This window comes from Filobasidium floriforme, assembly GCF_021052385.1.
Source record: "Filobasidium floriforme strain CBS 6241 chromosome Unknown HD553scaffold_19, whole genome shotgun sequence".
NCBI classification, from domain to species: domain Eukaryota; kingdom Fungi; phylum Basidiomycota; class Tremellomycetes; order Filobasidiales; family Filobasidiaceae; genus Filobasidium; species Filobasidium floriforme.
The window spans coordinates 234,238-258,063 of record NW_025763640.1 but is presented as its reverse complement, the minus strand read 5'-3'; the positions used below and the strand labels follow the sequence as shown (position 1 = coordinate 258,063).

Genomic DNA, 23,826 nt, shown 5'->3' with positions numbered 1-23,826 from the left:
CGTTCTCGCTGTTGTCAACGGCGGCGTGCGGGCGGTGTTGTTCGTCTTCACGTTGTATATAACCGAGCATGATCGCGGTTCAATACCTACAGGACGACCATAGAGGCTATCCTCGTGCATTATACAGATACAACTCGATCCCCAATTCGCTCAAGGATGACCATACGTCCATGGATTCAACTCCGCTCACTCTGACCCTGTCTCTGAGCCAGCTTTTCCTCCTTCATCTCCCTATACCTCTTGATGACCCTCTCCCGCTCCTCTTCCATCAGCCTCTTTTGCCCTGGATTCAACGGCGTCCTGCCCGTCGCCGAGAAAGCGCTCGTAGCGGGTTTCTTCAAACCGGAACGTTTCAGGCCGGGAAGTTGCGGCGGAGCTTGGACGACGTCGTTGACAGAGCGTCGTTGGGAGAGGGTAGCGAATTCCGTCATTTTGGGTTTCTTGGTCGAAGACGATGATCTGCCGCCAGCCGGGTTGACATCATCCTCCTCCTCGTTGTCGGTATCGTCCAAGATCGTCGCTTTTCTCTTTCCCTTTCCTGCCACCCCATTGCCTTCCCCGTTCCCACTCCCACTCTTTTCCACCGGGCCCGTCTCCCCCCTCTCTTTCCGCCTCCTAGCCTCCTTGGCTGCCTCCCTGTTCGCCTTCTTTTCCTGCCAGACCGCTTTCTCCTGAGCGGCCTTGACCGCAGCAGCGTTCTTGATCGCTTGGGATACTTCTGGACGGAGATGATCTTCTATCCGACGGTTAAAGTCTCCGAGGGATTCGCCGGGGAGGATCTTGGGCAGTCCGGTCGGTTTGGCTTTTGTTTTCGATTTACTCGTCGTGGTGGATGTGCCGGTACCACTGCCACTTTTCCGGCCAGAAGAAGGCCCAGCCTCCCCACTTCCACCGCCGTTTTTACGTTCCCGATAAGCCGCCTGGGTTTGTAACGAGTTCAAGATCCGGGAAGCTCCTTTCGGAGTGTCTTCGACGTATCCGCCGACGTTGGTCGTCTTGGGTACATTGTTGAAGCCACTATTGACGAGCGAACAGATACAGTAAAATGGAGGAATGGTCAATCGGTCTGCGAGCGTATTGATCTATGGCAAAGAGGGGACTTGCATCTTTTTCTTCTCTTCCTCTCGGATGGATCGTTTAGCACCTGCGAATGAGGAGGTGATGCGGTCAGTCGCGGAGCGCAAGAACAGATGACGGGAACGACTTGCGTTTGTGAGGCATCGTACGGGCTGTGAATGGGTCTGATTGTGGTTGTGGTTGTATGCTGTCAGGATCAGAAGGGAAAGGAAGATGTGCAAGGTTGAAACGAGTTACTCAAAGTTGTTGAAGTCGCTTCCTTTCCCAACTTTTATTTCTTATTTCCACCTTTTTGAATCGTGAAAGTGAGCGAGCGTTTTGAAGTTCAAACTTGTGGAATTTTGAGTTTCGACGACCATAGTCGACGCCGGTTCAACTCTCTGGACAACACGCCATCGAAGCTCGGACCTAGCGTACTACCAAGGCTGCAAAATCTGTCCATCATGGCACCGGTCTCGATTCCAGCCCCGATCGTCCGGCTGTCTTCATCGGAAGACATCATCTCGTTCATATCCTCCACTCAGACCGTCTCTCATGATGCGGTCTCCGGCAAGCCGCTATACGTATCCCCGGCTATGACGGGCCCGCAAGTGGAGAAGGACCTCAAGAGCAAGCTCGTAAAACTAGTAGCTACGGGATATGCGCCGTACGGGAAGCCGTTGGGGGGTGAACAATCGGTCGAACCCGTCGTCGCGGTCATTACCGAGGACAAGATCGTCAGGTTGATCCAGGCAGAGACGGGCAAGGTGTTCTACGAGAGGTTAGCCGCGGGTGTTCCCGAGCTGGAAGGGATCTGTTGCTGATCTTGATGTATGATGTGTAGGACCTTGATCAAGAAGGCCAGTGCCATCTCGGTAGAAGAGGACGGTACGGTGATCGTCTCTGACAAGAATGGGGACGTCTTTGCGTGAGTCTCCTCCGCCCTTTTCTGTCCTGATCTCCTGTCTTCATCCTAAAACCAATCTATAACATCGTGCACAAACCGAATGAAATCCTGCCCTCCCCCACCCCGCGTAAAAAATCACATAGCTACCCATTCGTAGACGACACTTCCCCCTCGCCCAACGGGGTCCCCAAAATATCACCCAACCTCAGACCTGATCCGGTTGCGCTCGCCGGTGATCCTTCTCTGAATCCGGATGCCAAGTTGGTACTCGGTGAGTCCGCACTTGTCTCTTTAGTATCGTATCTTGGTCTTGAATGCTGATTGCTCATTCAATATATCTTTTTCCGTTTCGTCTTCTCATGTCTGTTCCGTCTATTTGCGCGGTGCTGGCATCCGCAGGCCACGTATCGACCAACACGGCCCACCTGATCACGCTCGATGGGAACCATATCATTACTGCGGACCGGGACGAGCATATCAGGGTCAGCCGGTACCCCGAGGGTTACGTGCTCGTCAGGTTCTTGTTTGGGCATAAACAGTCAGTCTTGTGTCGGTCGTGCATTGTCTGCCGCAAAAAGCTTGCTCAGACCCGCTGGGATTTTGATTCTCCAGATTCGTCTCCTCCCTCTGTATCCCTCCCTCGCACCCGGAACTCCTCCTATCAGGCGGTGGAGATCCCCACATTCAAGTTCACAACTGGCAGACCGGTCATCTCCTCCGTCAAATACCCATCCTCCCCACACTCTCTCCCTTCCGGACCGTTCGAACGGCCATGCGTAGAGGTGGGAAACGCGTCCGTCAGGCCATCGCCCAGGAGGACGCTAGGCTCGTCGCCGAGGGTAAAGGGGACGAGGTGGAGGCGATGAAGAAAAAGGTGGAGGATGCTTTGGAAGGCAAGGGGGTCAAGACGCGAAGTCTGACGGAAGAGGAATGGAAGACGCCGATTAGGGGGTACATCTTGCCAGAGGGGGATGGGATCTGTGTAGGCAAGATGCAGGTCGTCGGCGAGAGCGTCATCTTTTTCTCGGAAGGGTGAGTCGAGCACAAGCTTCTGGCCGCGTTGATCTCCAATCATTTCGATACTAATCCTTGCGTCTCTGCCAGATGTTCATCGATACATTCGATCCCGATCGCCAACGTCGTCGCACCCACAAGCGTCCTCTCGGCCGTCCACTCGCTACAACTCCCCGTTCCCATCCTCGACTTTTGCCAACTTCCCTCAACAAGCTCGCCAGACTCGGAAGCGCAGACCATCTTGCTCAGTACGGATCCGGCTTGGGAGTACCGGCAGGACGGAGGGAAGAGCTTCTTTCCCAACTTGGACAGCTCGGCTTGGACGAAACACAAGAAGAAGGGAGGTAAGGGCGGCAAGGGCGGTAAGGGGAAAGCCAAGGAGGCTGCAGCGGAGGACGTCGTCATGGACGAGGAAGAGGCCGCGTTGAATGCCGATGCTGCAGAGGATGTACGGGACTTGGCTGGGTTTACCAAGACGCAGATCAAGGAGATGAGTGGGTCGCCATTCCGAGTCGTACGGGTGCGGGATGATGGCAATGTGAGTCGGCCCTAGTCGGTCAACGCGTTTGGTCTAGAGGACTAAACCGATGTGGTTTTCGTCATTTAGCTAGAGGACGTGACTTCGAGCTATACGGACTATCTGAAACAGTTTACCGTGCCGACGGGTAAGTCTCGTCTCTACAAGCTTGATCTGGTCGAGCTAATCATGTCACGTATCAACAGCCCCGGTGGACCAGGTCCTTGCTATTCCAGCCTATAACAACCTGACGTTCTTCCCCAAATGGCAAACCGAGGAGGACGAGGAAGAAGCTGCAGCCGAGATCGACCTGAGCAACCCGGTCATACAGGACAAGAGCGGGAACAACCGAAAGCGAGCGTTGGGTAGGCTCAAGGCGAAGGGTGTCGACATCAAGAACCTCGTGCAAAAATCGACACCAGAGGTGGTTGGCGAGGCACCGGTGGTAGCGAACGAGGATACGGAGATGGCTTGAATGGATTGCGGGAGCGCGGGTATAAGGATTGTATAGTGATGTCCTGTTATCTACGGCAGTATACAAGTAGATGTGTGCAGGTGTATGGGTAAAATCTAGGTTCAGTCGCGGTATCATCCCGACGTGGCCCATACCTCGAGGCCCATGCAGTCGAACCGTGCCTTTTCCAGCGTGCTACCTTCTTGAGCGCAGAGCACCTCGTTCGCATAGGCTGGCGATGTCGCCGAAGAGCCGTTTTGAAACACCTTGTCCACCCATAGACCGTACTTGCCGTCGCTATGAATCAATGGACGAGACGGTCAGCGCGTCAAATCGGCAGGTCTTTGCCACTCGAGACTCACCCTCCCCCGAACGAGATGAAGTCCGATTCACACAACGCAAAATAGGTATTCCGTCCGGTCCACTTGAACACCTTGGCGCGAGCATCCAGGTCGTTCCCGGCAATCTTGTAAAGCCATCTACGAGCATGTATGCAATGGCTATCAGCTAACATTCTCCTGACCAGTAGACTCGCGGTACTTACGACTCGCCACTTCCAGTATACGTCCCTTCGACCCTTTTTATCCACTCGTTCATATAGACACCGAACCGTCTATCGTTTTCGTCTTTGACGATCAATAGATTCCCAGCATGAGGATGTTTCTTCGAGTAAGCCTCGATGAGCCTATAAAAAGTGGACAGGGACCCGCCGTGCTGGTCCAGCGAGACTGTGGAGTCGCCCCGAGAAGTTAGTTGAGGACGTTAGATTCAAGAATGGGTGAAGCCAAGACTCACACAGTAATGTCCAGGTATTCGATAGTCGTTGTCTCGCAGGCAAGTTTGGTCTCAGCTATATCCACAAGTTGTCCATGAGTCAGCCTGAATGGATAGCCTGCTAAGAGAGAAAGCCTTGTTACGCACCGCATCGGCCGCATGATCGTCCAAGACCTGAAACGTCCCTTCTCGCCGTCCGACCAACTTGGTCCCTCCCCAATCATCCCTCCGCTGACTCTTATCGCCTTGCCAAACCCCTACCTGTTCGTTCCTGAACCCAGGAGCGCCTGATGGGGGTGCAGGCATGTACGACCCCGTCGGCTGGATGATCGTATTCGTGCCCGGGATGTAGACCGAGTGCTGATTCGCGCTCGAATTCAGGTTGAAAGGAGTATGATGGGTAATCTCGATCGGCTGGGCCGTCGGAGTCGGACGGTCCATTTCCTGCCCGACACCCATGGAATCGTCCATGTACCCGCTCGACGACCTTCCCCATGTCCCAGCGTGCTCATCAGTTCCCATCGAGCCTGACGAGGACCCGCCAGCGTGATTTGATGAAAAATACGGATCCAACCGACCTTGTGTTGGAGGTGTGAATGTTGAGGGACCCATAACTGTTCTCCATTTCGATTTGGGTTTCGTCGATGCCGTCTTGGTCGCCAACGTTCCCAACGCATGAACGAGACCCGTCATCCGCCTCGTCCCCTCTGCCAACAAGGTCGAAGACGATACAGCATTCCCCTCTGGAAGTTGATCCGAAGGCTGGTTCCGTGATGGTACGGGTTGCGTCTTGTCACTATATACTCCAGGCTCGTCCGTGAACCCGAGATCCGCACCGCCCTCATCTTCGAACCCTGGCGCCTTACTGGTCGTCTTCTCCCCGTGCCCGTTAGACCCAGCCGATACCTGTCTCTTGACAGGAAAAGACCCTACCATCCCGGTAGTCTTTCCTAACCAGCTCGGCTTCCTCCCCAGGTTGACCGTCTGAGCGCCCGCACCCGATGTAGACCTCGTTTCTCTCGAGGCCTCGGGGGACGACGACTTGCCTTCCCGATCGAAAGAAAGCCGACGCATCCGATCTACCGTCTCCCTGAACGCATCCGGGGTGTCGTTCCGTGACGAGATCGAACCAGCCGAGGGACCCGCTCCAGAGCCAGAAGCTGACCCCGAAGCTGAGGCCCAAGCTCCAAAATCGTCCAACCCTTCTGTCTCGGCCGTGTCCCCTGTTGGCGACTTGCCCCGGAACGAATAGCTCGAGATGGGGCTTATTGCGGGCGGAGAGGACGGGCCGGAGTGTGAAGGGAAGTGAGAGAGCCTGCGTGGTGGAGCATGAGGATGGGAAGTAGGATTGGTGGTATTCGTAGAACGGAGAGGGGAGGTCGATAACGACGGATGAGCTGCATTCGAGCTCGAGGCCGACGGAGAGGGTCTCTCGGCTTCTAGGAAAGCGTCGATCTCGCCTAGGAGATCTTGTTGACCCAGCGGTACGTTGTTAGAGGTGAAGGGCTCTTGAGGGTGGGCTGTAGGGATCAACTTGGACCCCGATAACAAGCTCAACCCCATGCCCATTCCCTGCTCTGCCCCCGATCCAGCTCCCGACTTTGTCAAGGATCCGGGTTCAGCTTCATCCCCGAACGATCCGAGTAGATCGTGTTCGTCCTGGATCTGCCGACGTCCATCGTTCAATGGGTCGTGTGAAGCTTTCCTGCTGTTGAAAGGGATCTGACCATGATGAGGTGGCAGATGACCGGCATGACCCGTGAATGTAGCATCGGTAAACGAGCCAAACGAAGTGTCACCCTGATCTTGCTGAGAGCTCGAATTTGTGCCTCGATTACTGCTACTGCTTATAGGAAAGAGAGGTTCGGCGAGTCGAGATGGAGAAGAGGACAAGAGATCTCGATCCGGCGGACGAGGTGTGTTGGAGCGGGAAGACGGGTTTGACGACCGGGGCGGTGGGGGCAAGAGGGGTGGGGTGGACATGTTCATCCTGGTCGTCCTCCTCGGTGATCGAGTAGCATCTAGTTTGTGGTGGTGTTAGATATCGTTGTGGAATATAAAAGAGGTCGATTAGCTATGTACGGTTGGCCCATATCAACTTGTAGGATGACGAAACGACCACCGGCGGGGTAGCGCTTGGGGTGGTGACAACCTGGATGATGATGGTGGTGATACATCTCTTCTCATTCACACTTGCAACCTAGGAGAATGCAAGAAACACTCAGTAGATTCAATCTAGACGAGCTGGAGGAGTAAGAGGAGCCTTGATCCTGAAATCCCGGTCAAATATCGATAGCATCATCGTCATCGCCGTCGACAAAAAGATCATGAAAGAGAAACTTGAAACACTCCCGCCAAATATCGATCTACCAGCATGCCGCATGGTCATACCGGTCATGTCGAAACATATATCGAGGAGTATGAACCAACAATCAGCAGCTGTCTGTCCACAAAATCAGATGACTTGCGATCGATCATCGGCTCGACGTACAGATCCACCTGCTCGCTGCCCGGGATGATCATCCGAATCAAGTGTATTGGACAAAAGCGGAAATACTCGACCAGGTCTAGGTCCTTTGGTGACACTCCGGAAGGCGATATGGTATAAAGGGATCCATCTTCCCTGCTTTTGCCTCTTCCAAACATCGTCATCTCAACCTGTTCGGAGTCCATAGTCACCCCGGTCTATAATCACGCTGTTCTACCGAACCCGTGAGGCCCTCCCATACCGCTAGAACGACCATCTTGCAGCCATGCCTCGACAACCCGTTCAAGAGTTTGACAAGTACGGCTACCTTATCGTCTCCACCAAGGCATCAGGTTCTTCTTCTAGGATGAGACCCTACAGTCCTCAGGATGGAGGAGCGTTAGGTGATCACGAGCGTAAAAAGGACAAGAGGAGGGAGAGATCGAGGCTTGAGAATGGTCGTGATGGAGGTCGCGCTCTTGTCGGCAGATACGATCAGCTGGATCACGAGGATCGTAGGGCAAGGACAAGGCGGACCAAAGAGGAAGAACGGGTCGACCCTTATCCTCCCCACATCTTACAGGCTGAGATGGGGAGTCGAGGTCAAGCGGAGGGCAGATTCAGGTCACGGACGTCTTACCCTGAGCGGGGTGCAGAGGTCGAACCACTCGACCTCGAGACGCAGGGTGACCCTGCCTACGCCACCCGATCTCGGCATCGATCCCGATCGAACACCATGGACAAGCAAACGGACACAGTCCCGACAGTCCCGCACGAGCCACCTACCGAGATCTCCGGCACCTCAGAAGCGCAATCGCAATCTCGACATCAACCTCGAGGTCACACTCGAGCGAGACAAGCGTCAGGACCAATCCCGAACTCGATCCAGAATCGGGCACCGGGATCGAGGAAGACGAGTGTGACCTTTGCGCCCTTGGTTGAAGATCTGGTCGAGGGATCGTACAAGTATCAGCCGGATACGGGTACGGGTCAGGAGAAGACGGGTCGAGATAGACATCGGGAGCGAGGAGACAGGCCTAGGACTAAATCCCGACGCGAACCTAGCTCGAAGCGAGAGACATTCGATCTTGAGGAAGAAGCTGCCGGGTTGAGGGTAGATGACAGGTATGGTTCTCCAGTCCCTCAATCGCGTTCACGACCAGGACCACAACCGTATGCGAGTCAGGAGCATGGCCTGCATCGAATCTACGATCAAGCTCCAGAACTGGAAGAGACGATCCCAAATCCTACCCCACGGCCCAGATTGCGGTATCCACCTGCCCCACCCTCTTCAACCTTTTCTTACTACGCTCCGAGCGTACAAGGCCTACCTCGAACTCGGAGGAGCGTGTCGGGTCCTGTCTTCTCGCCGACCAGTCCCACTAGCCCCGCCTTCTCCGCAACTTCTTCTGTTCGTTCGTCCGCTTTCCGGGTGGAGAGAGACCGGGAGCCGATGTATGCAGCTGGTGAACGGCGAGGTCACGGATATGAGCGGATACGGGATGGACGCGAGATTGGTCTGTCTGCGATGCAGGAGCGTAACCTACGGTCGGGGTCGGCACGTATCGAAGAAGAACGGGAGGAAGAGCGGCGAGCGAGATATCTTTCAGCTGAGCAGGAGGGCGCAGGTCTCGATCTGAGGTTGGGCAGGGAGAGGAATGAACAGGAAATTGCTCCTGAGCGGGACAATAGCAAGGGCCGGAAGAGTGACCCTGGAAAAGTCTCACTCGAACGCTCTTTGGCGGTCACAAATCCGAGCGCGCCCATGGAGACAGGTGGGCAAGCCACTTCAAGGTCCGCTGAAGGTCCCGAGACGGCCAGTGAGAGCAAGGACGATCGTCCGCCACCGATCCCGACGAAACCTAAACCTGGTCAAGATCTTCGACTCTTGTCCTATCCCGCTCAGACACAAGCTCGAGCGCTGGCCCCGACGTTACCATCGACGCTGCCTGTCCCGGCTGCGGAAATAGCGCCGGAATCTCACATCAACGCGTCTGTCGTCGATCAAGTCCTTGCGCATACCCCTGACGCGGCACCACTTGTCCGCACTGCGAGCGCACCAGCCGTAGTCGAAGAAGCGGCACCTGCAGCGATCCCGGTGGACACGGCGAGGTTGGAAGAGATGGAGGACGAGATTACTTGCCCAATGTAAGTCGGATATGTCCTATACCCGCTTGCCAACTATCTTTGATACTGATGTGCGAGCCCCCCTCCGATCACTGCAGCTGTATGTCAATCATGGTCGCCGTTCACGCTCTGACGACCTGTGGTCACACGATGTGCGGTAAGTTGTTTACAATGATCATTGCTTTCTGAAACACTTTCACAAGCGGACATCAGCTCAGATTGGTTGGGATACCGTTGTGAACAGGTGGATGCGTTCAAGAGTGGCTTACGGACCACGTATGTCCGCGTTTCACCACGTTCCTCCTTCCGAGTGAGACAACTCCGAACTGACTGAACCACTCTCGACCCATCTGCAGGATACTTGTCCCATCTGCCGCACCTCGACGGCGAAACCACCTATGGTCCCGCTCTTACCGATGGATCGGATGATCGAACTGTACGTCCGCGCGCAGGGCGAGGATTGGGAAGGATTGCAAGGTTGGAAAGATCGACGGGAGTAAGTCTAGAGAGTGCATCATAAGGTCGGGACAGTTCGAATCGCACCCGTGCTCATACTGATTGTCGCATTTAACTACTCGGCCTTGCGTTTTAGAGCGTGGGAGGCGTTAAAGGTCGTCATCAAGGAGGAGGAAGAGGCGCAGCGACAACAGACCCAGGCGCAGGCGTCGGAATCTACGGGAGATGGCGTTCTCGACACGGCTGCCACCGCAAACGCATCTACAATTGGGCTAGGTGGATGGCTGGATGGAGAGGAAGAGTACCGGTTAAGGGAGGTCGAGTGAGTTCGCCATTTCGCCAGCGACCTTCGTATAACTCATCAACCGGTATTAACCTATGGGAATCCCTTGGGATCGTGTTAGGTCCTTAAACGACAACCCATTCTACACGCACTTTTTGCAAGAAGCGTATAGCCCGCACGCCAACGGCCAGATGCAGATGCAGACGTCTCCTTCGACAGCGACATCGACCATGGGCTGGACGAGGAATTTCTCGGTAGGGGATTTCGAACGTCCGAGGTTCCCTGAACCGGGAGTCAATCCTTTCATGGACGCCTTTGGGTGTGAGTTCGGCTCTGGTCAAGTGATGTATACAAATAGCTAATGCTCGATGACTGGCGGTCTACGCGCTTGCTTGTCTCCATGCAGATACGTCGCGACCTGCATACCCGCCCCGAGCTCACCGCACCTTCTCCTTACCCGGTCTGTCAGGTTCGATCATGGGCTCAAGTTCAGTTCCGGGACTAGGAATGGGGAGGAGATCGTTCCTGGACGGACCGAGGGGTTGGGTATCGGACATGGTCGACTTGGTAGACACGTTCACGCGGCACAACCAGCCTCGCGACCGCCATCATCCTCACGATCCGCATCGCCATGGCCAGGGTGTAGGAGATCTAGATGGACTGGAAGAGGGCATGGCGAGGATGTTTGCCGAGTTGAGACGGGGAGGGAGGTAGGGATGTTGCCTGTGTGATTTCTGTAACGAGACATGAGGTTACTTGCCGTAATCGGAGTTTCGTGTGTGCTTGCGAATTTGCTTCCGCTTCGTCCTTGTGCCCGAGGTCGACCGAGCCGTTTGTCGTTTTGATTGCAAAGTCACCACTCTATATGTCACATCGTTGTCCGACACTTCAAACATCTCAATCATCCAGACTAACCAGCGACCATACTGAGTAGGACAGATCCAGCTAATCGGCCAAGCCCGCCCTGCTAGCCCCCACCCAGCCAGCGAGAACGCGAATCTCCTTGAACGATGGCCAGCTTCAACAAGGAAGGCTCCCTTCAGCTCGACCCGGCGTCCATCCTCCCTTCCACCCGCCGGACAGCCTCGAACCTGTCAAACCTGCTTCAACTCACTCTGAACCGTCTACGAAGAAATCGATGGAACATCCTCGCCCTCCCGTTCGTCTGCCTGGTCTTTCTCTGGCTCGTACCCCTGAGCCCGCCGTTGCCTCCGAGTTATGCAACCGAATGGGGCGAGGAGAGGTGGTTGCCTCAGATGGCGTTTGAGGGGAACATGGAGAGTAAGGAGGAGGGAAGATTCGTCAAGTAAGCATCTTCGGGCCATTCACCTGCCATATCGGCATGAGAGATCAATTTGTCAATACCTTCTGCTGTTTCTCGCCGTAGCTTTGCACCGATCAAGGAAGAAGGTACATCAACATCAATCTCCCAGTGAGATTCTAGCTCAAGACCCCGACTGACACCCTCCTTCTACCCTCCTTATCTCCTCATGTGCAGGCTTCAACTACCAGCTTCAAAGCCTCATGTGAGTCACCCAGCAGCCACTCTGATCTTTTGTCATCATATCTGACCTCGGAGGCTTTTTTCAACCGACTTTCCCCTTTATCAGATTACAACAGCACACTGCTTTTCTGTCAAACAGATCGCTGGCTTACCACCCTTATCATGTCCACGACTCCGTGAGTTCTCCATACCCTTGAAACCCGCATGTTCAAGGACTGACGCTGGGTCCCCGGAAACAACGGCTTGTTTGCCATAGATCTTCCCTATATCGCCCACACACTGGCCCTTGAAATCGTCTAGGATCCCAATGACGGCGTTGATCTGGTCCGTGTCGAGCGGATTCGAGGGCATGTTTGATCGAAGACGAGGCATCCCGTGAGTGTCAGGGACAGTCCTCGAGAGAGTCAGATCAGTCTTGGACGCTGATACGATACACTTCGATCTGTCACATACGCTCTCCCCTTTACATCACATTGCGCACGACGTGCAGGCTCAAACATTTCCAGACCGTCTGTGGGGTGCACGAGATCCAGCGTGTCGAGCTGCACGTGGACATGGCGCATGCTGGGGACGAAGGACAGGCCGTGGAGATGATGAAGAATATGGCGAGAAAATTGGAGGACGAGAGTCTGGGGAGGTGTGTCGAGGTCTCGGTAAACCCATTCGATAGAGGGTGAGTCGAAGAGCGAAGCAAAGGCCGCGATCAAAAAGAAGGAAAGGCTGATGGACTGACAACCCGGTGATAGATTCTTCGAATCCCATTTCCCCGAAGCATTGTTCCCTTCCTTGTCGACATCCCCGGTGGTCAAGCAGTTTTCGTTCTCCCCTCGGGTCTTTCGGATAATCAACCGCTCCTTGGAGCTGTTATCACCTGGGGCGAAACCGTACGACGAAGAGATCGAGATGGTCAAGAAGCCCAGGAGGGCGAAACCTTGGAAGAACCTGTTGGCACTGCATCTGAGAAAAAGCACGGACTCGGAGTACTGCGCAAGTCTAGGGGAACGATCCGCGTAAGCCCCCCCCCCCCTCGCTCGGTATCGGAAGTGTTGGAACTGTCAGAGCTGATCTTGTTCCGTTTTCGAAACCCTACCAGCCCGTTCGTGGGGTTCAATAAGTTGCCCAAACTGCCTGGAAACGAAAACGTCCCGCCACCTAACGGCATGGTCTCGGCCGCTCGTCAAGGATTATACTTAGCAAAGTGCGACCCGCCCATCCTCGACATCATCGCTCGAGCACGTCGGCTTCGAGATAATCACCCGACGTTGAGCTCGATCTATATCCTCTCGAACGGGGATTATGGTTTTGTCGCCGAGGCGAGAAAGTGGCTAGAATCCGATGGTTGGGACAGGGTTCTGACCAGCGCCGATGTCGCTTACAAGTGGGAAGATCGAGAGATTGTAGAGGCCGTCGATACCGAGATCGCTCGGCGTTCGGGCGTGTTTGTGGGCAACGGCGTGAGTCAGATCGGGTCTGTATCGTTCGAGGTCCACGTAGCTCACAAGCGGGACTTTCTCTTGTTTGTTCCTCATGCCTACGCTAGTTCTCCGCTCTGAGCAGCAACGTCGCTTTGCTGAGAAATGCTGATGGCAAACATACCGATTTTACGCAGTACTGGTAGCTGTGATTTATTGTACCGGGAACATTGGGATTTTGGGTCTGTCATTCACGAGGGTCACATAGGGCAAGGGCTATTTGTATGTTCTAGGTCGTATGCGTATATCGAGGGTGTTTTTCTTTGTGAACCCCTAAGACTTGCATAAGATGCGAGAAACTCAGGCGAAAGCATATAGATGAGCTTGCGACCTTGACGGTTTGGGCATGGATCGAAGCGATTGCGGTCACGCAGCCACGTGTCAGATGGCGTTGATTGCAGCTGGAAGCGGAGGCGGGATCGTTGCAGCTGGAGGCATAGGGATTGCGGCCGTCACAAGGCTTTTCGAGAAGTTTTGTCTACCGTTCTACCGCAAGTATGTCGGAAGGTGGGAGAAGGACTGATGGCTGATTGGGCCTCAAAAGCATGAGGTCGTTGTCAAGCAACTCCAGCAATCACTCATTGCGACCTGTGCCAACGCGTGCTCAAGATACCTACAGGGCCCCCACAACAACGTGAAACGCTTCACTTTTGATTAAGCTCCGTCTATGAGGTTTGCGTGATTCGAGACACGATGTGCATAAAATCTGAGGCTGTCACACCAGATTCGACTCGCCACAAGGTTACCTACCCTTGTGTATCTTTTATTCACGTAGGACATCTTTCAGTAGTCATGCCTATCATGCGGGCGCGGCTACGCCTCCAGCGCTACTGTAACGCGAAGGCAGCCTCTTCCTCAAGTTTGCAGCATGTGCATCTTGCTTGAAGACCGTGTTTGTTGGAGTTAGAGGATATAACCTAGCATTATGGAGAGTCTCATCGATGATATATCGACCCAGATCACATAATATGTTCTGTTACTTCCCCGTGTATTCCAGCAAAGGGTCAAGACTCTTAGTCTGGTGGCTTTCTACTGCCCAAGCAAAGGCATCAGGTTGCTGAGTTGAATCTGGCCCAGGCTTGGATATTTTCCAGGAGACAAAGGTGCCATCCCTATCCCAGAGTTCCAACGTCATCAACATGTTATGGTCCAGCAAGATGAGAGAATCACTATTAGGGGGAAGGACTAACAGTCTACACGGGGCTAGGTCTAAGGGCGATGGTGTAATAACGGATGAAGTATATACATACAATGAGCCTATTATAATAAGCACCTATAGGAGATGTAAAAGTAGACCCCTGTGGGGATGTCGAGAGGTGTCTCCGAGGGGACCTCCGAGGGGGTCTCTCGCGGGAGTAGCGACGCGTCACGTGACGGCTATAACAGGATCCCCCCCCCTAGGTCATCGTCCCGATGACCAACTCCGGAAATGAAAAACGACCGAAACCCCCGAAGGGGTGTGATAAGAACCTGCCCATCTGGGCTCTACCCTCGAAGAAGAGATGTCGAGGCGAAGGGGGGTGACTCCCAAAAGGAAACGCTCGGGCTGAGCAACCGTAAAACCCCGAGGGGGAAGAGAAAAGAATCCCCGCGATGGAGGGGAGGTATCGTAACCCCGAACGACCCGTAAAAGACGTAGCCGACCCGATCCCAAGAGACGTAGGAAACACCCGGACTGGGCACCATAAAAGACTCGGACTGAGCCACCGTAAAAGAATCCCGGACTGGGTGCCATACCGACATATAGTCGGGTGAGGGGGATGTCGATCCCCGTGGAAGAAACGCTCGGACTGAGCAGCCGTAAAGAAAACACCTCGGACTGAGGGACCATAAAATGAATGTAATAAACCCGGCCTGGGTGCCATGAAACAAGAGAAGAAAAGAGACACCGGTGCGCCTAGTTGGGGGTCCACAGTGGGACGTCATCGTACGCCGAGAGGTCGTACGCAGCCCCGGCTGACGCAGCGGAGGAGGAAGGTTGGAGGGTGGCGCCGGCAACCTGCATGGAATGCCTCTGCTTGGCGGCCTTGATCCAGGCTGGGGCCGATTCGGGAGGTGCCCGGGGATTCGGGCACTGGTTCGCGAAGTGTCCCATCTGGTAGCACTTGAAGCAGGGGACGGCGGGGTTAGGTTGCCGGGCGGCCGAAAGATCCATAGGGCCACCTTGGTCCACAGGAGGAGGAGGAAGAGAAGAAGAAACCGGGGGAGGTCCCGGGGCAAAAGGAAAAGGAGCTGCCATCTCGGCAGGCTGAAAGGTGGGTGCGCGGGGAGTTTCCCGGCGAGGTCGTTCAGCGGGGATGGCGGGTCGATCGTATCGAGCGGCCAAGTTCTGGATGTCCAAGAGGGACATCTCCGTGTACCCATCATGGGCACGAACCGACAGCTCAACATCCGACCGGAGTCCATGACGAAAGACTCCCCGGAGAGCGGCGTTGTTCCATCCCGGCATCAGACCCACAAGGGAATTGAACCTCGCGGTGTACTCGCCGACCGAGGTGTTCCCTTGTCGCAACCCTAAGAGTTCCCCTTCGGCGAGGTACTCTCGGGATGCTAACCCAAAAGAAGTGAGAAAGAGAGTCCGGAAGACATCCCAGGTGCACTGTTGTGCAGCCTCCGGGGATGTGTACGACCGGGCCCATAAAGCGGCGCGACCCTGAAGGTGGGTCGACGCGAAAATGATCTTGATCCGATCCAAAGAGTAAACCGCTGGAGCGGTCTCGAAGTGCATCTCGCACTGATGAATGAAGGTGGTGGCCTTCTCCCGTTTGTCCGGGGTATCGGTCCCATCAAAGGGTCCCGGCGGGGCGAGCCGAAAGGGGTTCGATCCCTGACCGCCGACAGGCTGCTGCTGGCTCTGAGCAAAGAGCGTCATGGCCTGTGCCATCTGTCGGAGTGCCTCCTCCATGGGAGAAGGTGCAGGGGGAGGAACCGGATGAGAAGGAATGTGGCCGTCGTCGGACATGATAAAAGGAGTGTCGAAAGGAGGGTGAAAATATTAGGCTTGCCTGCAAGCCTGAGATAGTATCACACGGGACTAGAAGGTAAGGGTAAGGTGATGAATGTAATAACGGATGTAGTACAACTAGTACTACATTACAGTAAACACATAGGGGGTGTTCTAGATATACTCCGTACGGGAACTCCCCTCGGAGGTCCCTGTAAAACTACCCGACGCGGGTGTGCGATACGCGTACCGCGGATGCTATAACAGGATCCCCCCCCTAGGCCGAGATTCCAGATCGGCCAGCGCCGGTCGTGTTTCATGTAGGCGCCTTTGTTCTCTCCTTTTGCCCTTCCCACCGGTAAGCGTTCGTCGCTTACACACGTCTACCTGTTTCACAGGGTACCCGAATTTCGGGCCCGATGGGGCGCGTCTCGTTTGTTGTTCTTTTCTTTGTCCTGGCGCGGACATCCGTATGGGCGCATGTCCGACTCATTGTTCGGGAGGTGTAAACAAAGGAGACCGTCGTTGATGTTGACGTCTATACCGCTGTTGTTGTACGATACCCTCTCTCCATATGCCCATATCCATAGCAATAGTATTGTTCTAGTTGCTCTCTTTGCTAGTATCGCAACTCTTCTTTTGTTTGGGCCGCCGTAGCAGCAGGGATGTAGGGTATAAAGGGGTTCGCGTTCGCGTTTGCGAGGTGGGGAGTAAGTCGTAGGTGTCCTTTCGCTATTACTCACTTTCCCCTCCTACGCTATCTATCCCCCATCTACCTGTCTATTCCATTCGACATGCCTCCCACTCCCAAGACTTCCAAGAACCACGGCGATAAGCCGTACTCTCCGTCGACTCCGAAAGGGACGTCGAAGCTCGAGCAAGATCGGGGCAGGGGTTTCGTATACCCCAAGACCAAGTCCGCCGACGAGAGTGAGTGGTATCCGTCTGGGTGGGGTCCGCTGTGGCTAATATGTCGGTCGCTCCTTCAGAGGGGCAAGTTCGGTCCGAAGAACTTGCTCGCACGGCCTTCTTGGCCGATAGTCCTTCCATCCCTTCCCTCAAGAAGTTGTGGAAGGAGGGAAACGTCGCGGGGTTCGACGGTTTGATGGTATGTATTGTTCTTTTCTTTTATTCTCTCCGGTGGGGTTGTCGTATGCTGATTCCAATCGTGCGTACGTAGGCTCAGTACCGTGGTGGCTGGAAGTGGTGCTGCCTCAACTGTTTCGGTCACGAGGACCGCTTCCACCTCTCCGCCGAAAACTCGGTTCCCGGTTACGTCGAGGATGGGGTCAAAGGGTGGTACAACGTGATGGAGTTCGAAGGCATCTTCTTTTGCCGCCACCCTCTACCGGACGCGGGGAAATCCTCTGGACAGGGGAGTTCCTGCTTCCCTTGCCGGGGAACGAACATCAAGTGTGCCCCTTTGCCGTCCACCTTCATGACGGTTTTCGATCCGGCCTACGGTATCCGCACCCGGTACCAGGCGGCGTGTGAGGTCCTTACGATCCCCAACGTCCCCAATCCGGTTGCCATCGCCGTCGCGGACGAATTTCAGAGGATCATGAAGCTCATGGTAAGCAGTCGCTCCGATTTGAACCCCCGGCGGGAATCTGCCTCGGAGTTAACGTTCGCCTTTCGCGTAGGTTCTTCCCCTTCTCTCAAACAAGACCGATTGTCTTGTAGAGACCCGATGCTATCCCGCCTGGCTCGCTGTCAAGGACAAGTACCGCAAGAGGTACTTCCTGTCGTGGTGCCGAAAGCACCCGTACGTCGCCAACGAAAACGGGACCGTCACCATCCCCGATCGCGACGCGTGGGACGAGGACAAGTCCTATCGGGACTTCCTCTTCGAAGGTCATGGTGAGGATGTTGGAGAACCCCCCGTCGCTGCTGACGGACCGGTCGGCGAGGAGTACGACGCCGACGTCCTCCGCACCCCTACGCCTTCCCCTCCTCCGTCCCCGACGCCGAATCCCGCCGCCGGCAAGAAGAAGAAGAAGAAGGTCGTCCCCGCTTCGGAAGGCGACGAGTGAGGGGTTCCCGGGTCTTTTGGAGTTTCGTCGTGTTTGTACTCTCCGGATTGTTCTTACGTCGGGGTCTCTTTTTTCTCTTGTATTTTGATATACCATAATAGAGTCCCGACTTCGTCTTCTTCTCTCTATGTGCGTTTACTCCTCGCGAGGGACTTGTGCGTTTTACTCCTCGCCAGGGACTTGTGCGTTTTACTCCTCGCCAGGGACTTGTGCGTTTACTCCTCGCGAGGGACTCGTTTCAGGTTGTGTTCTTCAGTAGTATGCGTTTACTCCTCGCGAGGGACATGTTTCGTATTGTACTTCTTGTACAGTTACCTGTTGATGGCGTATACTTTGGTGAGTGTATCTCTCGTAGTCACTGTGAAGTCGGGTGCTTGAAAAAGTGAATGGTGATAAAAACATCCCCGCCGGGCCTGCCGTGGGGGTACAACAAATGATGAGCCAATAACAACACAACCGTACGTCTAATCAGTCGGGGTCCAGAGCAAAGGCTGCTCTCCGTTCTGCCTCGCGAGCTCGGCTTCCCAACCTCCCTCCGGGACGGTCTCGACGGGTTGCACCCGGGCACCAGAGACGTTCATCCGCCCGTTGTTCCTACCCTTGAACCAAGCAGGGGCAGGGACCCTCTGATTGGGACAGTTGACGGCTACATGGCCGTGTTGGAAACACCGGTAGCAGGGGTCGTTCCGCCTCATCCTGCCCGCGTCGAGTTCCATGGGGGCAGCGGTGGAAGCGTTGGCGGCGGGGGTAGGAGTCGCAACGGTAGTATTGACCACAACGGGGTTGCGGGGAGCGGAGTGGTTGCTCGCTTGTCGGTTACCGCCCGAGTGGTAGCGGTTTCCCAAGGACGCATGCCTTCTGGCATCCGCCTGATCTTCGTACCGGCGGCATTCCATTTGGAACTCCGCCAAGGTCATTGTTTCTTGGCCCGGCATAGGGACGATGGCGTCTTTGAACGCTTGGTTCAGGTTGGCCCTGAACAGCATCCGGCGAGAGTATTCGCAGACGTTGGGGAGGAGGGCCAAGAGGTCGTTGTACTCGGTGATGTACGTCGCGAGGCTCTTGGTGCCTTGCCTTAAGTGAACTAATTCGGCCTCAGTTGCCGCGATGTTTCGTCCTCCACCATAAGTGGAGATGAGCAGTTGCTCGAACTGCTCCCAGGTAGCCGGCACTCGACCCGTGGAGTACTCCCGGGCCCAATCGGCGGCCTGTCCTTCCATGTACGACTCCGCGTACATCATCTTCAGGCGGTCGGTAACGTAGACGCCCGGTTTGACCTCGAATTCCCGGTTGCATTGGTCCAGGAACCCTCGGACCTTCTCCTTCTTGCTGCCATCGAACTTGTCCGGCGTTCCGAACTTAAACAGTTTGGCCCGGGCCTCGTCCGACGACGACCGCGACTCCCTTGCCCTCGCCAACTCCAGCACCTGGACTTGCATGTTGGCCATCAATTGAAAGAGGGCATTCAAGTCCGGCGCGGCGGCAACGGGAGCTGGGGTGGCTGCGGGATTGCTCGCAGGAGAGGTTGGTACCACTTGTGGGGGGACCGTTCCCATGTTGTTGGCCGGCGTGGCCTGCGTTTGAGGTTGCTGGTTGGCAAACACCCGCAATTCGTTTGCGGTGGTCTCCGTTCCGGAGTCCGTCGTTCGCAACCACAAAAACCTTCCCTCCCCATCTACCTGCTGGCTTTGTCCATCCTCGGACAGCACAGGCGAGATCTCTGGCGGGATTCTCTGGGGGGTCCCATCGGGGCGAAAACACTGGGTGAAGGAAGTGTTCATCGCGTAGGGGTTTCTAGTCGGGGTGAAGTTTGTAGATCCGTTATTCTATTAGGCTTGCCTGCAAGCCTGAGATAGTATCACACGGGACTAGAAGGTAAGGGTAAGGTGATGAATGTAATAACGGATGTAGTACAACTAGTACTACATTACAGTAAACACATAGGGGGTGTTCTAGATATACTCCGTACGGGAACTCCCCTCGGAGGTCCCTGTAAAACTACCCGACGCGGGTGTGCGATACGCGTACCGCGAATGCTATAACAGAAAAAGGACGTGAAAAAGGAAGAGACGAGGGAAGGAAAATTCGCTAGCCGGGGTAGAAGAGGATGATCCGTTATTCTATTAGGGGGAAGGACTAACAGTCTACACGGGGCTAGGTCTAAGGGCGATGGTGTAATAACGGATGAAGTATATACATACAATGAGCCTATTATAATAAGCACCTATAGGAGATGTAAAAGTAGACCCCTGTGGGGATGTCGAGAGGTGTCTCCGAGGGGACCTCCGAGGGGGTCTCTCGCGGGAGTAGCGACGCGTCACGTGACGGCTATAACAATCACCTGCTCGCTGCTTCTACAGCTCTCAAGCACATCCCACTGTGAGGATGTCTTTGTCCCTGGAAGCCAGCTTTGTCCAGGCTAGCCCAGTAGTCCTCTATCTCCTTCATCTCCTTCTCCTTGATCACCAGCATATGCCCCTGGAGAAAGAACTGAATCTCAAGGAGCTGAGCAGATGGTTCCCCTCCAGCAGGTTGCAAATCAATCAGCATGCTTTTGCCGTGATATCGCACATGAGCAGGAGACAGCAACACTTGGTGTTGGGTTTGTGGGCTCAAGTATGGGAGCTTTTGTATGATCTTTCAGACCATTTGTGCGCAGGTGGTCAGGATGCAGTTAAATTTTGTAGAGTTGAGGGGTGTCGCCACGAAGACAGGCATGAGCCCTTGCGGTTATGTTGCGTAGCTCGCGCACCTTGGGCATAGTGAGCTTTTCGAGTCGGTGCGGCGGTGACGGGTGGGACAGGTGGGTGTGAATATCTGAAGGTGGTAGGGTTTGCCGGGCGGATAGCTTTGATTGAGCTGTGTCGTCGTCGTATGCATCGGTAATTGCAGTTTCGCCACAACGGCGAACATATAAAAAGCCTCGTCAGTCAACAGAGCATTTTCTGTGCCCTAGGTCAATGTCTCAGTTGTGAAAGTCTCCACAGCGCTCTGGCATGCATTGTTCTTGGGCCAAGTGCACAACCCACAGACTTCTAACAAAACAACTCATTTGCGCTATAGAAGAGCTAGTTGATTGGTTCATTTCTGAACTCACCGTAAGCAAGACTCTGCCAGGAACCTCTTCACCTTTGCTTGTGCCATGACCAGAGGACAGATTATATCTCAGACAGCACCAAGTATAAAAGCACGAGAGTCCTACCAAGGCCTCAAGGAAGCAGGTGATTGTGACCAAGGACCCGGATGATGTCATCGTGATCGACGACTTGGACGGCGACTAGGACGATCACTCAGGCAAGACTAGCTTGTGCCTCGCACATCCGCGACAAGTCGCTTGGGTGTTCTATTATGTTTGCATTTCGACATATGGACATCTGAGCATTTGCGCAAGACCTCGATGTTGGAATGAGGAATTTCCTCGAGTCGATGGTGTAGTCGATCCAAGGTTGAACAATGTTTGGTAAACCGGCCCATTACAGCGCAGCTTCGAAATTGGCTGATGTGTAGAATCACTTTGGCAAGTACTTTCCAGTCAATCTACCGTATTCGATCTTTATCACCTGATACCACAGAAGCAGTGCACATCGATGTTTTTGCTCGTCTAAAGCTTGCTTTGCCTCTGCTTCTTGGCCTTTTCGGCTTCCTGTTTCACAAATTGATCGCGAACGTGGCGGCGCTGAATCTTACCGGTGGCGGTCCTGCGAGGTGAAACGGAATCGTTGCATTAGCGCGTCGGCCTGTCTTGCCCAATCAGAAAGCTTATCATTAATGCTGCTCACTTGGGGATCGCCTTGGTGATGATGATACGTTCGGGGGTCTTAAACTTGGCAATTTTCCCATTAAGAGCTGCTTTCAGCTCCTTTTCGATCTGGCTATCGCTCTTTCCTCCGGCATCCTTGATGATGACCGCGGCCCAGACCTTTTCGCCATACTTTTCGTCGGCGACGCCAAAGGTTACCGCCTCAGATACGAGCGGTAGAGCCAAGATAGCGGAATCAAGTTCGATGGGCGAGATCTTTTCGCCTCCGCGGTTGATGAGCTATTTTATGAATGATGTTCAACATGATTCCCAACGTCATCCGATTGAATCCGAATCTGTATTCGGCTCACCTCCTTCAATCTTCCGGTCAGGACGAGGTAACCTTTCTCTGTCAGATAACCCTCGTCACCGGTCCTGAACCAACGTTTCTCCTTAGCACCCTGCGCATCCTTCTCCTCCGCGTTCCAGTAGCCTTCCTTGTTGGCCTTGTCGTTGTTGACGTAACCGAGCATAACGTTCTTCCCCCTGATACAGACCTCGCCTCGCCCTTGTTCCCCCTTGGTCTTGATCTCTTTGCCATTATCAGCATTCCTGATGCTCAGACCGACACCTTGCGGAATCCCGACGCTTCCCGGGTACCTCGGCCCGTTTTTAGGCAACGGGGAGGCGCACATCTGATGCGCCGCCTCGGACATGGCATAGGCCTCGAGCACAGGGGCTTTAAAGGTATCCTCGAGCTTGTGGAAGACGGTGGGCGAGAGCGAAGACGAACATGACCGGATGAACCGGATTTTGGGCAAAGGGTTAGGAAGGGGCGAAGACAGCAAGATCGAGTGAATCGTTGGCACTGGATCGCCGTAATTCAGCTTCAGATACTGGAATCCACTCGTATCGCCGTGACCTACCTGCGGTGTACCAAGTGCAGCTCTCGGACACGAAGTCTTTCCAGAAGCTACCTGCGCTGAATTTGGTAGGGATGACAACAGAAGAGCCAGAAAGCAGGGGAGCCAGAAGTCCTGCAACAAGACCGTGGACTATGCACATCGAGCGAGGTCAGTGCTACTGTTCAAAGAATTCATCAGGGCTAGCACTCACCGTGGAAGAGAGGCATGACTAGGAGACCTCGATCTTTAGGCGTAAACTCGTAAGTCTTGACGATGTTGGCCATGGTGGTCATGATGTTGAGGTGCGTAAGGGGGACGGCTATTCGACCCATTCGATTAGCTCGAGTAGGTACTACCATCATCGTATGTCCGGCTTACCCTTGGGACGTCCAGTAGTACCGCTCTGGGATTTGTTTTTTGGTTAGATTGATGATTCGGTCTCTTCTAGCCCTTTTACTCCTTGGGCTCACGGTATGCAGTACCAAAGCGACATCCTGCTCCTGTACGGGTCCACCTTGCTGCTGATCCTTGTTAGCAATTCCGCCAGACTGTTCTGCCGACTGTCGTAAGGGTCAGATCTAAGAAATGAGAACACAAGTCAAGATGCTTACCTTCTTAGCTCCTCCCGCCGAAGGGTCAAATACCGTCTTCAAGTCGACCTCGACCTTTCCGCTTTGACCCGAAGACAGTTTGACGCTGACCACCTTGACACCGCATTTCTTGGCGGCCTTCAGGGTCGGCTTGTCATCCGAGGTCTCGCCTGCCTTGACAATCAGGATACTAGACTTGGTGTCGGTCAAGTAGAACTCGATCTCGTCCTGCGAGTAAGCCGGGTTGAGGGGAGCCGAAACGGCTCGCAACCAGCCGGTAGACAGGAAAGCACCGACAAATTCGAGCGAATTGACCAGAGACAATGACACGACCTGTCCACCTTGTACCCCAGAGGTTTTGAGAGCGTTGGCAAAGGCTCCGACATAATCGTTCAGCTTGTTGTAGTCCAGGTGAACCGCCGGGGTGGAACCCGCTGCGGGAATGGTAATGGCCGCAGAACCCGATTTGGCCGAGGGCGATACTTCGGTAAGTAGAGTGTGAAAAGTCTGGGCGGGCATTATGATAGAAGACTACTAGGATCAGAGTGGTATATGATGGCCAGGCTATATCTTGATAGAGACAG

The 23,826-nt window shown here is 54.5% G+C and overlaps 6 protein-coding genes across 6 annotated transcripts; 3 read left to right on the top strand and 3 right to left on the bottom strand.

The window, feature by feature from the left end:
* Positions 1–35: 35 nt before the first annotated feature.
* Positions 36–1,290, bottom strand: HD553DRAFT_87039 (uncharacterized protein). The gene is made up of 3 exons (XM_046184559.1): positions 1,209–1,290; positions 1,105–1,144; positions 36–1,017 (listed from the first exon to the last, which is right to left on the bottom strand). The coding sequence occupies exons 1-3, from the start codon at positions 1,219–1,221 to the stop codon at positions 177–179; spliced, it is 894 nt and encodes a 297-aa protein (XP_046034489.1). The 5' UTR covers positions 1,222–1,290; the 3' UTR covers positions 36–176.
* Positions 1,291–1,419: 129 nt separating this feature from the next.
* On the top strand, positions 1,420–4,008 carry HD553DRAFT_315952 (uncharacterized protein). Its single transcript, XM_046180551.1, has 8 exons — positions 1,420–1,837; positions 1,901–1,984; positions 2,107–2,234; positions 2,363–2,501; positions 2,576–2,995; positions 3,068–3,515; positions 3,585–3,642; positions 3,701–4,008. Exons 1-8 carry the CDS (start codon positions 1,521–1,523, stop codon positions 3,967–3,969), a joined length of 1,863 nt encoding a protein of 620 aa, XP_046034488.1. The 5' UTR covers positions 1,420–1,520; the 3' UTR covers positions 3,970–4,008.
* Positions 4,009–4,082: 74 nt separating this feature from the next.
* Positions 4,083–5,163, bottom strand: HD553DRAFT_275265 (TLD-domain-containing protein; the record flags this gene model as incomplete). The annotated part of the gene is made up of 5 exons (XM_046177894.1): positions 4,083–4,245; positions 4,311–4,427; positions 4,493–4,676; positions 4,744–4,798; positions 4,870–5,163. 5 exons carry the CDS (start codon positions 5,161–5,163, stop codon positions 4,083–4,085), a joined length of 813 nt encoding a protein of 270 aa, XP_046034487.1.
* A 2,662-nt stretch (positions 5,164–7,825) lies between these two features.
* Positions 7,826–10,915, top strand: HD553DRAFT_315947 (uncharacterized protein). The gene is made up of 7 exons (XM_046180550.1): positions 7,826–9,337; positions 9,415–9,473; positions 9,561–9,592; positions 9,673–9,812; positions 9,909–10,094; positions 10,177–10,376; positions 10,462–10,915. The coding sequence occupies exons 1-7, from the start codon at positions 7,926–7,928 to the stop codon at positions 10,767–10,769; spliced, it is 2,337 nt and encodes a 778-aa protein (XP_046034486.1). The 5' UTR covers positions 7,826–7,925; the 3' UTR covers positions 10,770–10,915.
* Positions 10,916–10,950: 35 nt separating this feature from the next.
* Positions 10,951–13,367, top strand: HD553DRAFT_315944 (uncharacterized protein). The gene is made up of 9 exons (XM_046180549.1): positions 10,951–11,361; positions 11,443–11,465; positions 11,554–11,581; positions 11,666–11,735; positions 11,816–11,934; positions 12,050–12,232; positions 12,306–12,569; positions 12,653–13,013; positions 13,100–13,367. Exons 1-9 carry the CDS (start codon positions 11,066–11,068, stop codon positions 13,175–13,177), a joined length of 1,422 nt encoding a protein of 473 aa, XP_046034485.1. The 5' UTR covers positions 10,951–11,065; the 3' UTR covers positions 13,178–13,367.
* A 7,977-nt stretch (positions 13,368–21,344) lies between these two features.
* HD553DRAFT_315941 (putative coenzyme A synthetase) lies at positions 21,345–23,811 on the bottom strand. The gene is made up of 8 exons (XM_046180548.1): positions 23,264–23,811; positions 23,123–23,200; positions 23,031–23,055; positions 22,864–22,971; positions 22,674–22,802; positions 22,119–22,615; positions 21,788–22,047; positions 21,345–21,706 (listed from the first exon to the last, which is right to left on the bottom strand). Exons 1-8 carry the CDS (start codon positions 23,759–23,761, stop codon positions 21,610–21,612), a joined length of 1,692 nt encoding a protein of 563 aa, XP_046034484.1. The 5' UTR covers positions 23,762–23,811; the 3' UTR covers positions 21,345–21,609.
* Between the last annotated feature and the right edge of the window lie 15 nt (positions 23,812–23,826).

Bases quoted from the DNA above. Each gene is read 5' to 3' on its own strand.
- HD553DRAFT_315952 (XM_046180551.1), top strand. From the start codon at position 1,521: ATGGCACCGGTCTCGATTCCAGCCCCGATCGTCCGGCTGTCTTCATCG. The intron at 1,985-2,106 runs GTGAGTCTCCTC...AAAATCACATAG, and splicing joins AAGAATGGGGACGTCTTTGC to CTACCCATTCGTAGACGACA. The intron at 2,996-3,067 runs GTGAGTCGAGCA...CGTCTCTGCCAG, and splicing joins GTCATCTTTTTCTCGGAAGG to ATGTTCATCGATACATTCGA.
- HD553DRAFT_87039 (XM_046184559.1), bottom strand. The intron at 1,018-1,104 runs GCAAGTCCCCTC...GCTCGTCAATAG, and splicing joins GAGGAAGAGAAGAAAAAGAT to TGGCTTCAACAATGTACCCA.
- HD553DRAFT_315944 (XM_046180549.1), top strand. From the start codon at position 11,066: ATGGCCAGCTTCAACAAGGAAGGCTCCCTTCAGCTCGACCCGGCGTCC. The intron at 12,233-12,305 runs GTGAGTCGAAGA...ACCCGGTGATAG, and splicing joins GTAAACCCATTCGATAGAGG to ATTCTTCGAATCCCATTTCC. The intron at 12,570-12,652 runs GTAAGCCCCCCC...AAACCCTACCAG, and splicing joins AGTCTAGGGGAACGATCCGC to CCCGTTCGTGGGGTTCAATA.
- HD553DRAFT_315941 (XM_046180548.1), bottom strand. From the start codon at position 23,761: ATGCCCGCCCAGACTTTTCACACTCTACTTACCGAAGTATCGCCCTCG. The intron at 23,201-23,263 runs GTAAGCATCTTG...TCGGCAGAACAG, and splicing joins CGGCGGGAGGAGCTAAGAAG to TCTGGCGGAATTGCTAACAA. The intron at 22,972-23,030 runs GTAAGCCGGACA...TGGGTCGAATAG, and splicing joins TACTACTGGACGTCCCAAGG to CCGTCCCCCTTACGCACCTC.
- HD553DRAFT_315947 (XM_046180550.1), top strand. From the start codon at position 7,926: ATGGACAAGCAAACGGACACAGTCCCGACAGTCCCGCACGAGCCACCT. The intron at 9,474-9,560 runs GTAAGTTGTTTA...CGTTGTGAACAG, and splicing joins CTGTGGTCACACGATGTGCG to GTGGATGCGTTCAAGAGTGG. The intron at 10,095-10,176 runs GTGAGTTCGCCA...GGATCGTGTTAG, and splicing joins TACCGGTTAAGGGAGGTCGA to GTCCTTAAACGACAACCCAT.